We start from the raw sequence: 12,500 nt of genomic DNA on the forward strand, positions 1-12,500 counted from the left end.
CCTAGAGTTCAGTAACTGAACAGCAGATGGTATGAAGGAGTGTTTGTATCTGTTGGTTCGGGCTAATGGATATTTAAAACGGGAACCAGAGGGTAAGATCTCAAATTCGTTGTGCAGAGGGTGGGTATAATTTAACAGGATGGATTCAGCCTTCTTATTTGCCTGTTCCTCATACAGCATTGACATACTTCTCTGTTGGACACCAGTGACTCTGGACATTCTGAGCCAGTTTGGTGATCATGCAGGAGGACGTCCTGACCCTCTCCCTTGTATAAAAAGCATATCGGACTTGTATAAGCGGCTGGATGGACAGACTCAATTACAATACCGTCATTTCTAATACTAATTAATTCTCAAAAAATAAGATTGATCTACCGCACACTGTTGGCGTTTACTCGATTTTATTAATTCGCTCTGAATAAAATCGAGTAATCAAGATCAATCTTATTTTTTGCTATTTAATGTATGTTCCTGCAATCTACCTGCACCTAACCAGGCTGTGCGTGGATCTTGGTTACATTTGGAACAACTAATTCATTCTCCTTCTAATAAATGAATTCTCCTTACAGAGTTGTTGTTTGTATATCTCTAATGTGTATTGTTATTATTCTGTTAGATTATATTTAGTCTATTGCTATTTTTATTTATTTATTTATTTATTTATTTATTTATTTAGGCTGTATGACTACACGTTAGAATGTTCATTTTAATGTTAATGTTTATTGATGTCAATAAGTCACTTTGGTCAAAAAAGTATCTGCTAAGAACTACAAACATAAACTTCAACGTAAGTATAGTAATGTGCACGGCCTACAGCAGTACTCCCTTTACTAGGATTAAACGGCTTGTCTAGGACCAATCATGTGCCTGACAAGCCCAGTATTTCATCAAGCATGCAGATTCACGATCTACAACACATAAAAGATAACTGCCTTTGCAGGTGGCACTGCACACTCTGGGCAGCATAGCTGAAACGTTCCCTCTCATCTCCTTCCCACAAAAAACAAAACAAAACTGATAGCTGCCAGCAGGCCTGTCTGTTTAAATGTGTCTCACCTCCACCTCCACTGGACAACAGAGGTGGAGGAGTGTGTGTGTGTGTGTGTGTGTGTGTGTGTGCCTGTGTTTGTGTGTGTGAGTGTGTGCGTGCATGTGTGCGTGTGTGTGTTTGTGTGTGTGTGTGCCTGTGTGAGTGTGTGCCTGCGTGTGTGTGTGTGTGTGTGTGTGTGTGTGTGTGCGTGTGTGTGTGCGTGTGCGCACACGTGTGAGTGTGGGCCTGCGTGTGTGTGTGTGTGTGTGTGTGTGTGTGCGTGTGCGCACACGTGTGCCAGTGTGTGTGTGTGTGTGTGTGTGTGTGTGTGTGTGTGTGTGTGCGTACGCGTATGTCAGTGTGTGTGCCTGTGTGTGTGTGTGTGGGTGTGTGTGTGTGTGTGTGTGTGCGCGCACGGTTACTGTGGCGTTTGAAGAGATTAGGCTCATGCAGACATCAGTGCAGACATGCGCAATGGGTGGGTGAAAAGAACACATGCCAGCTTCAAAGTGTTTACTGCCACATTAAGAACAGCACATATACAGACAAACAAACAACAAAAGGTCCAAATGGAACATCTGCATAATGCAGAGTGACAAAAGACTGTGACAGCTGTCTTCTTGCTGTTTTATATGACAGTGAGAGTTAATGTTTTCTGAGTCCTTTAAAGTCCTTGTATTTTAATGATAGATTTCAGTCTGTTTGGATGTGTTGTCTACCTTAATGATACATCTGAATCTGTCTGGTTAATTTCCGCTCCGTAATGATAAACCAGCATCTGGTTTTATATGACTAATGTGAAGATAGGCAGTTGCCTGGGTGGATAGTCTGAGGAATGTGCGCAGTGTAGTGTTTTTAATAAGCAGGAACCTCCGCAAGCTATCTTGGATGGATCTACATACATTATATATCACTCATGTGTGAACTTTACTTTGACATTATGCAGTCTCCCTGAAACTGACCTCATAGAGCAATGAGCTAACAAAATCAAAGTCATGGGTCAAGATGATCCTGGGGAATATAGACCAAATATAGAATGTGTTCTGCTTTGGAGAAACGTCTTGGGTTTTGAATGCAATGTGAGTAAATAACATGAGCGTGTGATAGGGGAAATGTAAAAAAAAAATGCTCCTGAGAGCCTATTTAGCACATCACTTGGCGTGATTTAATCTGACGTGATTCTGTGGAATGATTGGGATCATTATTTTAGGTAACAATGCTGTCTTCTTCATTTAGGAAGGAGGCACTTCTAAAAGCTGCCATGTGTAGCTGCTCTCTCTTCCTTCTCTTCATGTTCTCCATTCCACCCCCCAACACCCCCCCCCCCCCCCACCCACCACCCCAAGTGTCAGTGAATCAAAGCTGCTTCTAGTGTTAGACATCTGACTGATTCCATCCGACAGGTAAACAACTGCAAATCACTCTGCACCCGCTGAGAACACCACAGTCTGGGGGAAGCGTATTCACAAGGACAAATTGCTTCTGAAGAACACAAAACAACAAATCAGTGATCAAACCGAAACCTGTTTTGATCACTAATGAGATTAAAAAAAAGAGTGAAAATAAGAGAGAGGGAGAGAGGGAGAGAGGGAGGGAGAGAAAACGAGTTTGGGGAAAGGATAAGTCAAAGCCTGGGCTGAGATTAAGGCAGTGAGTCTATCTGTTTTGACTGGGACGCAGTGGGGCCGTTTGGGAAGAACAAAGCCGAGTGGGGCCTGTTAAGCCAGTCAAGAGGATCATACCTTATAAGGTTTTAAAAGCTAAACCACAGGAAGCCGTCAAACACATGCGAAGATATGTTACATTTCAAACTTAAATATACTACATTTTAAACTTGAAATATGCTCAAGTATAGAAAATAAACATTTATTTTCTGTCATGGTAGCGTAACTGGTAAGTTATATATTTTTGGTAGAACCATTCTACCACATTCGACATCTAGTGAGAAATCAAGCAGATTAGTTTCTATTCTACCGAAGTAGCGGTGTGACTTATGACATCCGTGCACTAAACACATTCATGCACATATTACGCCTCCTGCTCAAACAGGCCATGCGATTTTCTCATAGAAAACAGTGTGCTGCAGGAGAAAGATGTTGGGGAAACACTGCCTATGTCAATCTGTCTACGCAGATTACTAGTGCCCCTTTGACTATGACAGAGAGTGACCATGCATAGCCACTTAGTCATTTCACTTGAGAATCTCACGTTGAGATCAACACAGACCAGACACAAGCATTGGGTGAAACCAGTCTTAACTAACACACAATGTCACAAAGTTACATGATGCATCTGACAGGCCCGAAAAAAGTCTATGGATGACCTCACTCATCATGTAATCAAAACATGTCATGGTAGATGGCAGATTAAGTCATAACAGTAAAGGTCCAGAAATAGGAAGGTAGTGTGTCATGCTAGCAGCATTGGCTGTGATGAGCTGTCAAATAATGTTATGGTAGTTTACTGCACACATTCTCAGTCATGAGATTTGCCAATAATGCTTTGATAATTCAACAACAGTGGTAGTTATTGTGATCACTAATGACACGGACTATACAATATGCTCATAGTTAGCATAGTTACTGTATCTGTAACATGTTGATAATAGTTATTCCAGTCTTACAACAGCGAGTTCAAGTGATGGTGTTAGCAGTTTCTTTTTTTATTCAGTCCAGCTCATTTCCCAGAGCCACAGCACAGTCAGGATAACGTGTCCAGCAGGAGTGGTCTTACAACCTCATTAATAAATCATCCTCACTGCACGCCACTACAAGAGCCGCGCTGTGCTACACCGATAGCCACTCGCCTCAGTCATTTAGTGTGAGAGAACCCTAAAAGCCAGGATACACGGAAAACAGTAAATGGAGCAAGGTTGGATTTAAAGCTTCACTATAGTGTTGAATATGTATGTGTTATCTGGCTCTGAATTTATGTTCTTTTTTGCACTGCTAATATTCTGAAATGATCCAAGGTTAAGAATGCTGGGGATGAGACCTCTTCTTCTACAGTATTCACTACTGCTGACTGAGCTGCTTCTTACCACTACTGACAGTAGAACAATTGAGTTAGTTTATCCTCATGACCCAATAAAGACAACACAACAACATCAAAACATTGTGTGCACTCTGGTGGAGAGACTTTAAGAATGCAGGACCTTTTGTGTGGACGTGTACACATTGCTAACTATAGTCAAAGAAAAGACTCCTGAGAAAAAAAGACAGAAAGGATGAAATCATAATTTAAATCAACTCGAATGCGATGCCAGAGCATCTTTGGATATGGGCGACACATGAATATTTTATGAAAGAAGTGCTTCCAGCGTGGTCCCTTCTCCCATTGTTCTGATGAGCTATTTTAAGTGAGTTTTATCCGCAACAGTTGAATGCACTGCCTTTAGTAAAACAGTCAGGATCTGTATGTCTTTTTCAAGTCATTTGCCAGTCACAAGAAATGATCAGAAAACAGCATCAAGCCCTCCTGGAATTATTGCATGTTGCTGTTTCTTATTTTTCTTTCTTAGTTCATTTTTAAATACTCTCACTAAAACTGTTAAAATTAGTCCAATTTAATGTGCTTGCTTTCCTCGTTTGTTTTAGCGTAATTAAATTAATTCTCTTTAGGCATTGCCTCAGTGGCAAATAACATGATAGAACTCAAGTGATAAATGATAGAGCTCACGCATAAAAAGAGAATAGAAAAAGACAACAGAGTCCTGCCTCACCGCTATGAGTTTTTAATCTTTTAATACATCCAGTTCAGCAGCATTAAAAATGCATGTGAAAACAAAAAGGAAACCATATCATTAGTCTCAACATAATACACCTGAACCCTATTCACTCTAACAAGCCTCGGAAAGAGAAACAATATTATGAATACAATAATAATAATAATAAAATAAAATATTTTGTGAAATGTTATTGTTTTCACAGTTGAGGCAGATAAAGTGGAGAAACAAACCTTTTAGAATGTTGTAGCCTTTCAGTGCTCTCAGTACTGCAGACCTTTTTTTAATGAATTAAGATATCAATAGCATACATATTTCATTGTCACTTGAATGTATGCCATTTGTTACCTTAAATCAAATGGCTTCAAACTCAGATATACTGACTTATAATAGGTGCCTCTGTCAATCCTACTGTGCATAGGATACTGCACTACGGAACTTTGGTTTACCATGCAGAAACAAAATCCTTGTTGTCACTTTCTGATGCACTGGCTAACGTTTACCATCCTTTTCCAATGTGCAGGGCAAAACAATAGACTTTTTCATGGAACTCTGGTGCCAAGGGGTACAAAACCATTATCACATTGTGTTGATTTAAATGTACAACCAACAGACAGGGAAGAGAAACCATCAGTTTTATAACCTCACCCTCTCAATACTACCTATTCCTCAGCTCCTTCAGTCGCTTCAGCCATGTCTGCAACTTAGCCCCCGATCCAGAGAAACAGTCCAGACTGACCACAGTGAATCACTGTGCTTAAGCAGCAACCTACACTCCTGCTCACCTAAAAAGCCTGAAATGCCTGACAGTCCCCTCTATCACACACAAAACTGGCTAAACTGCACACACACACACACACACGCGCACACACACACACACACACACACACACACACACACACACACACACACACACACACACAAACATACACACACACACACACATATTAGTGTAATTACTTCATTCAACAATGAAGTTTTATGTCCCTCATTAGAAAGCGTTCTGCATAAGCACATAAAGACTGAAAAGACTGGGGAAATGTCACCACAGCTGTTGCTTTATCCTTTACCAATGCCATGATCACGAGTTCCATATTGCTTTTATACAACAGTCTCACTTACAATGAATCAAGTTTAAAGACATCAAATTGTGTTTTTGATCATTCATTTTGATGAATATTTGGAAAATGTCATGAGAGGCTATATGTGCACAATAATTTGCATACTCGCTTGTTCTCACATTATATATCAATCTGAATCCATTTAGTCCATTTTTAAATCAAATGGGACATTATGAAATCGCTGCTCTATCCGTTTGAATGAACAGAATGTTTGTGTTGGACTATTCAATGCAGAGTGGAGTGATTACTGTAAAGCTGTAAAGAGTCCAAATGAGGATGTCCAGAGCTGTATATCTTTATATGGCTCTGGGGATGTTCTGGATATCGCCACTCATTATGACTCTTGGAATGCTAATCAGATATGAATAAATAGTTCGACTTAAATTTGTATATTGTGGCATATCTACATCAAAATGCTAAATATTATTCATCTCCTCTTCAACTGACCATTGTCCTCCTCCTCTATTGTCCATTGCAATCTTTCAGAAAGTTGAAAATAAAATACTGTTTTTTCTAAGCATTGTTTTATATTCTGTTTAGTTTCAAGTAAAGTAAAGTTATGAGATCTTTTCAAGAAACTTCCATGAAAAAGTTAGTTTCCTCTGACATTGTCAGACTCCATTGTTGTGATAGCGTGGTGTGTTCCACAGACAGTTTACCACATCAGGACATCCCTCCCACGCAGACGCACACACACACACACACACACACACACACACACACACCAGATGGACTGACTCACGTCTCGCTGGCCACACGAGCCTCGCTGTGCGTCAGAAACAGCAGGATGCAGCTGCCCGCCTAGTCTCAAAGGAACTGTCCGTTACTCACCTTGACGACGTCCTCGTCCGTTGAGTGGCACTCCACCGAGTCGGATACGTCCGTCACCGCGCCATCCACACCCACCGTCACCACCTTTACCGGCACGGCCACCGTCTTCCCAGTCAGGACCGCCGTGTTCAAGATCTCTGTTTCCTAAAGAGAGAGAGAGAGAGAGAGAGAGAGAGAGAGAGAGAGCGAGAGAGAGATCAATGAAAGATATTATTGAAACAATTGCACAATTCACAAAAGGAAATATTTACTAGTTAAACCTATATTGCTAGCTTCATTTGGGTCACTAAATGTAAATACGATATTACCGTGATTGTATATTTTTACTTAATCATTTTTTAGACTTGATGAATTAATCTATTCGCACGTGTTATTGTTCTTATTATAAGTTTTATTTTATAATATGGAACTATTGTAATTACAGGCTTGCCAATTCAACTTTCCGAACTGGAGAGAGCAACAAACAAAAAGTAAGAAATGAGCTGTGCACAGAAATGGTAGGTGCTTTAGAGCTCCAGTGAGACAGGCGGTGAGAGGAAGAGAGTGAGGAGAAGAGAGAAGAGATAAACAAGAGTGTGTTGTTGTCAAACACACAAACAAAAACTTCTGTGATGTGCGCAGAGCTACTGCTGAAATACGGATGATGACAGAGAGAGGCAGGGAGTGATACAGAGAAAGAGAGAGAGAGAGAGAGAGAGAGAGAGAGAAAGAAAGAGAGAAAGGAGACTCTGTAAGACTGTGTGGGAGAGAGGGAAGGCAAAAGAAATAGAATGAGAAAGTAGTCAACAATAACAGAGAATACCTGGATAACAGAAAGATAGAGAGAGGCGTGTGTGTGTGTGTGTGTGTGTGTGTTTGAAATGGTATTCCCTAGCAGTACATTTTCATCATCATCATCATCATCATCATAATAACTAGATGTACCGCAGAGCGGTACAAAATATGACCGCCGCCCAGTCCAGCACATTTTTTCCACAAAAAAGAAATCACGCTGAAAGGCCTATATGATTCTAACTGTCTCACTAAATTGCATTATCCACACTCAATTCTCACTGGTATCTGCTAGACAACAAGTACCAAAACATGATTAGTTCATAGATTTCACATGTAAAATTAATTTTATACAACCCCACCTCCATCTTGCCTTTTCATAATTCTGAGAAATTCTTGATTGTTTGTGTTATGTTTATGTTATGTGTGTGGGTGTGTGTGAGTGTGTGGGTGTGTGTGTGTGTGTGTGCGTGCTTGTGTGTGTGCCTGCGTATGTGCCTGTGCATGCAAGCGTACATATGTCTACTGTGTGAGTATGTGTCATACGTATGATTACTGTGAATGTATGTGTGTGTGTGTGTGTGTATCTGTTTGTGCACATGTGTGCACATGAAATGGGTTAACATGACCCCTGGAGGCAAACATACGGAAAAAAATGGTCATCCTAGACCCTACAGTTCTCAAGATATTCACAGAGAACTGTGTCTGCCCTACCCTCCTTTCGGGGGGTCCAGTCCAGCGGGGGGGGCTACAGATATAAACGAAAAATGACGGTTCCATGCTATCCATGTGGGGGTACATGCCCACCAAGTTTTGTGTACCCCGGTCTTTCAGTGTCCCGGGAATCCTTGTTGGTGTACGTCACTAAATGTACACATAAATTATTTTATTGTAAGGCCCCCCATGAACGAAAGTACACAAAACTTGGCATGCATTCGGAGGGTGTCATAATGATCCTACACTTTTAATTTCGTGCAGTTTTGACCTTGTCAGCCAGAGATATTGTGATGAAAACACCTAATTTTATGCTTTTTATTTTTTAACTAGGTGGCGCTATACATGAAATAAGTGGTAATGGGATGGGTTGACATGCCCCCTTAAGGTGGACCTCCTAGGCCCTACGGTTCTCGAGATATTCACAGAAAACTGTCTCCGGCCACCTACAGGCCAGTTGGTGTATAGTAACATAAATTAATTTATTGTGTGGCCCCCCATGAACGGAATTCCAAAAAATTTGGCGTGCATACAGAGGGTGTCATAATGATCCTACACTTCCAATTTCGTGCAATTTTGACTATGTTAGGTCACAGATACCTTCAATTACAACACCTCTTTTTTACTTTTTTGTGTTTAACTAGGTGGCGCTATACATGAAATGAGTGGTTATGGAATGGGTTGACATGGCCCCTTGAGATCAACATACAAAAAAAAAATGGTCCTCCTAAACCTTACGGTTCTCGAGATATTCACAGATAACTGTGTCTGCCCTACCCTCCTTTCGGGGGGTGCAGTCCAGCGGGGGGGCTACAGATCAAAACGAAAAGCGATGGTTCCATGCTATCCATGTGGGGTTACATGCCCACCAAGTTTCGTGTACCCCGGTCTTTTAGTGTCCCGGGACTCATTGACGGAAATTTGGGCATGCGAAAAAGAAAAAAAAAAAAATTTCTGACTAAACTTATATGACCGCCGCGCAGCGAAGCGGCGGTCATAATAATTATTAATGTTATCATTATTTGATGATAACAGGAATAAAACGTCATCTTAAGATTCACAATGTTAAAGTGTGGTTAATCCCGAACACTCGCTGAGACTCGCTTGTGCAGTGCATATCCGTGATGCAAATCACTACTCAAAACAAGAATGATCATTATGCAATGATGATAGTCCTCCCATTGTAAGGGTTGTCCCGTATTATGGCCTTCTCATCCGCTTTAATGTTCTCCCGGGAGCCAAATCACTCTCCTATCTCTCCTGTTCTAGTTAAACAGCATGTCTGACCCAAATTGCAGGCAAGTCTCTCTGGTGATGTAGGAATTGGTTCATCAAATCATTATTGATATGGCTGCCTGGAGTGATTTTGATGAGACTCAAATTCCACTGACCCCCTACAGATGGACTTCAGAAACTGCTATTGCATGGAACACAGAAAGGGAGGCAACATATGAAACTGGTAAGACGTGGTTGTGTGTGTGTGTGTGTGTGTGTGTGTGTGTGTGCACGTGTGCGTGTTTGTTTGTGTGTGTGTGTGTGTGTGTGTGCACGTGTGCGTGTTTGTTTGTGTGTGTGTGTGTGTGTGTGTGTGTGTGTGGGCCCTATCATGACATTCTAAAGTGCATCGTCACTCGTCAAAAGTCTATTCAAATTTAGTAGGATATCCAGTTCACATTGGGAGGGGTTTCGTTATCAAAAGTGGAGCAACAAGGTGTTCCTAGGTTTTTTAATCAGTCATATGGGTGTGTTTGGGGGGTAACATCATTTCAAACTAATGAGAATGACATCTGTCATTCCCTTTAACGGCGCAAAGCGCGATATGTCAAATAAATGCATCGGTATTTTGGCATTCAACGGCGCATTTGAAGGAGGCTGAAGGAGTCATTTTTAAACCATGCTTTACTAAAACCTAGCATAGCCTTCACGCATTTGCACTCGTCTATTATTTGAACTCATTGGCAAAGTGAATCTAACTTCACCAAGGAGTCAGTCAACGACAAGACAGTTATATGCAGTTACTTTCACTATTGACTGACAATGGGTTACCACCGAAAACATAGGCTGGAAAAAGCAACACTTACCCTAATGTTGCTCAAATGACTGAATAAAACAACATTTATCCTGCAGAGGAGTTGCTTATATCTCGTGACAGTGCGTCTTCAGCTGTGCTCCATACGTGTCTCTCGCCTCTGCCCTAATCACTTTTAACCGTGATTACCAATTTGCAAATGATGGTGAATAACTGATCATCATGAGATGTACAGTATTTCGTAATATCTTTATTATGTTTCCCATTGTAATCGTGCAATTTGTAATGCTTTGCATGGACGTGCGCTGGTGTGCGTTCATGAATGATAAAAGGATGGTGCGTGCACCTGCCAATATGACTGTTGACATGCGCTCTTAAAATAGCATATGAACAACTCGCCATTGACTTCTGACGCGACTTCTGAAGCGATTTTTAGACAACGCGCCAGGCCCCTCCCTAGGTTGTTAATTGCCACACCCCTGGTCGCAATGTTTAAAAAATAAACATGCAAAATACCGAATTCAACTTTGCGCGGGTGAAAAGCGAACTTTACGCCATGCGCTGGTGCCCAAAATTCAGCCCTGTGTGTGCTTGTGTACCTACTGAATGAAAAGATTCAACACACATGTTTAAAAAGTTCCATGAAAGCTGGAAGATGATTAGCTAAAAGAGGGTCCGACAGACAGATATAATGAGAGAGAGAGGGACAGAGAGAGAGAGAGAGGGAGAGAAAGAGAGAGAGGGAGAGAGAGTGAGTGAGACAGGAAGAGAGAGAGAGAGAAAGGAGACAGAGTGAAATCACCAGTGAATGAAAAAGGAAGGGAGGTGCAGGCTGTGTAGCGGCCGGGTAATGGTGTATTTAAATGACGGGTGAGTAAGGGTGAGAGTGCGCGTGAGGTGAGCTATCATTAGAAGGGTTCATTAGCACAGACCATCCCTTCACCCTTCACCTGCCTACACACACACACACACACGCACACACACGCACGCATGCACGCACACACACACACACTCATTTTCACAAACATACACACACACATGCACACACACACACACACACACACACACACACACACACACACACATACACACACAATTCCCACAGTCTGCCCAGGTAATTGCCTCTATTACCTCCATGCAAAGATACAGATAGGGGCTCCACTCCCAGGCCAATGAGGACAAGGGTATCTGGATAATAATAATCCGATTCACCCTCATCATTGACCTATTCTTAATGAAACTATTAGGTTAGGCAAACCTCCATTCAATCACTCGTGTGAGGTGTGTGTGTGTGTGTGTGTGTGTGTGTGTGTGTGTGTGTGTGTGTGTGTGTGGAGTAGTAGCAATACAGCATAAATAGACTTCCTGAGGACGGGCTGTTTTTTGGACTGTTCTTGCATGACTTTGCACTGCGGTTAGAAACTCCAACTCAAACACACTCACACACTTCCCCCACCAATCCCAGGTCTTTCTGTATGACTGCATTGTATCGCTGACATCTTTCACTCTGTCATCCCTCTGGTTTCCATGGGGGAAGAAGTAATACCACATAATGAGAAAGAATTGAAGAATCCCCTCTCGCTTTTCCATTCAACGCCGAAGAGGGTGCTGAGCTTGAAGGAAATGACAAAACCTGGAATAATACATTGGATGTCTGTGATGTCTTTGTGTCAGAGCTCAGGTATTCCGACAGCGTCGTTCTTCAGACATATCAGTGTGTGCATGCTGAATGAGCTTTCTCTGCCTATCAGCGATCTGCACTAGGCCTGGTGTTCATCCCTCACACTTTGTCACATTGGTGACTGGTGTCTACAGTGTACTGTTTAAAGGGAAATTTGGCAGAATTAGCTATATTTCCCCCTCTGCTGGAGAAACTGTGGAAAAAGGTAACGATAAAGCACATGGATTTGTTTACAAGCTAGTAAAAACGGTTAGCATAAGTTTGGCAGAACTATGTGGATGTTACAAGGTAAGAAACATGATTTAAAACGAGTTTCTTGTTTCTCACTTCTCTTTCCGGGACGCTAGTCTCAATGTTGCCAGGTTGATTTTCCGCCTTATTTGTTAGCCAGCTAGCTGATGAATGTGTAGAAATGTTTGAGTCAGTCCATGTTGACAAGTGATACAAAATCCAAAACTGACAAAAGACGAAGTTGCACATCTGTCAAAAAAACATGGGATAGTGGACCTGTCCACAACTTCAGAGAATACAAATGACATGCTTAATTGTTATGGTTATGAGGGGGTCCCCAGAATATTTTCTCCCCCAAAAGGGATCTT

General features: G+C 41.6%; 1 protein-coding gene across 1 annotated transcript in view; it reads right to left on the bottom strand.

The window, feature by feature from the left end:
- LOC143106812 (transmembrane protein 132C) overlaps positions 1-12,500 on the bottom strand; it is a 239,101-nt gene that overhangs the window by 42,900 nt on the left and 183,701 nt on the right. Inside the window, exon 5 of the mRNA XM_076271289.1 lies at positions 6,707-6,850. Coding sequence (XP_076127404.1) covers positions 6,707-6,850 — 144 coding nt within the window. The remainder of the gene's footprint in view (positions 1-6,706; positions 6,851-12,500) is intronic.

Source organism: Alosa pseudoharengus, unplaced genomic scaffold (assembly GCF_046254945.1).
Source record: "Alosa pseudoharengus isolate Yale_2024_CS ecotype anadromous, Long Island Sound unplaced genomic scaffold, YU_APseudo_1.1 YU_APseudo_1.1_scf_6, whole genome shotgun sequence".
NCBI lineage: Eukaryota > Metazoa > Chordata > Actinopteri > Clupeiformes > Clupeidae > Alosa > Alosa pseudoharengus.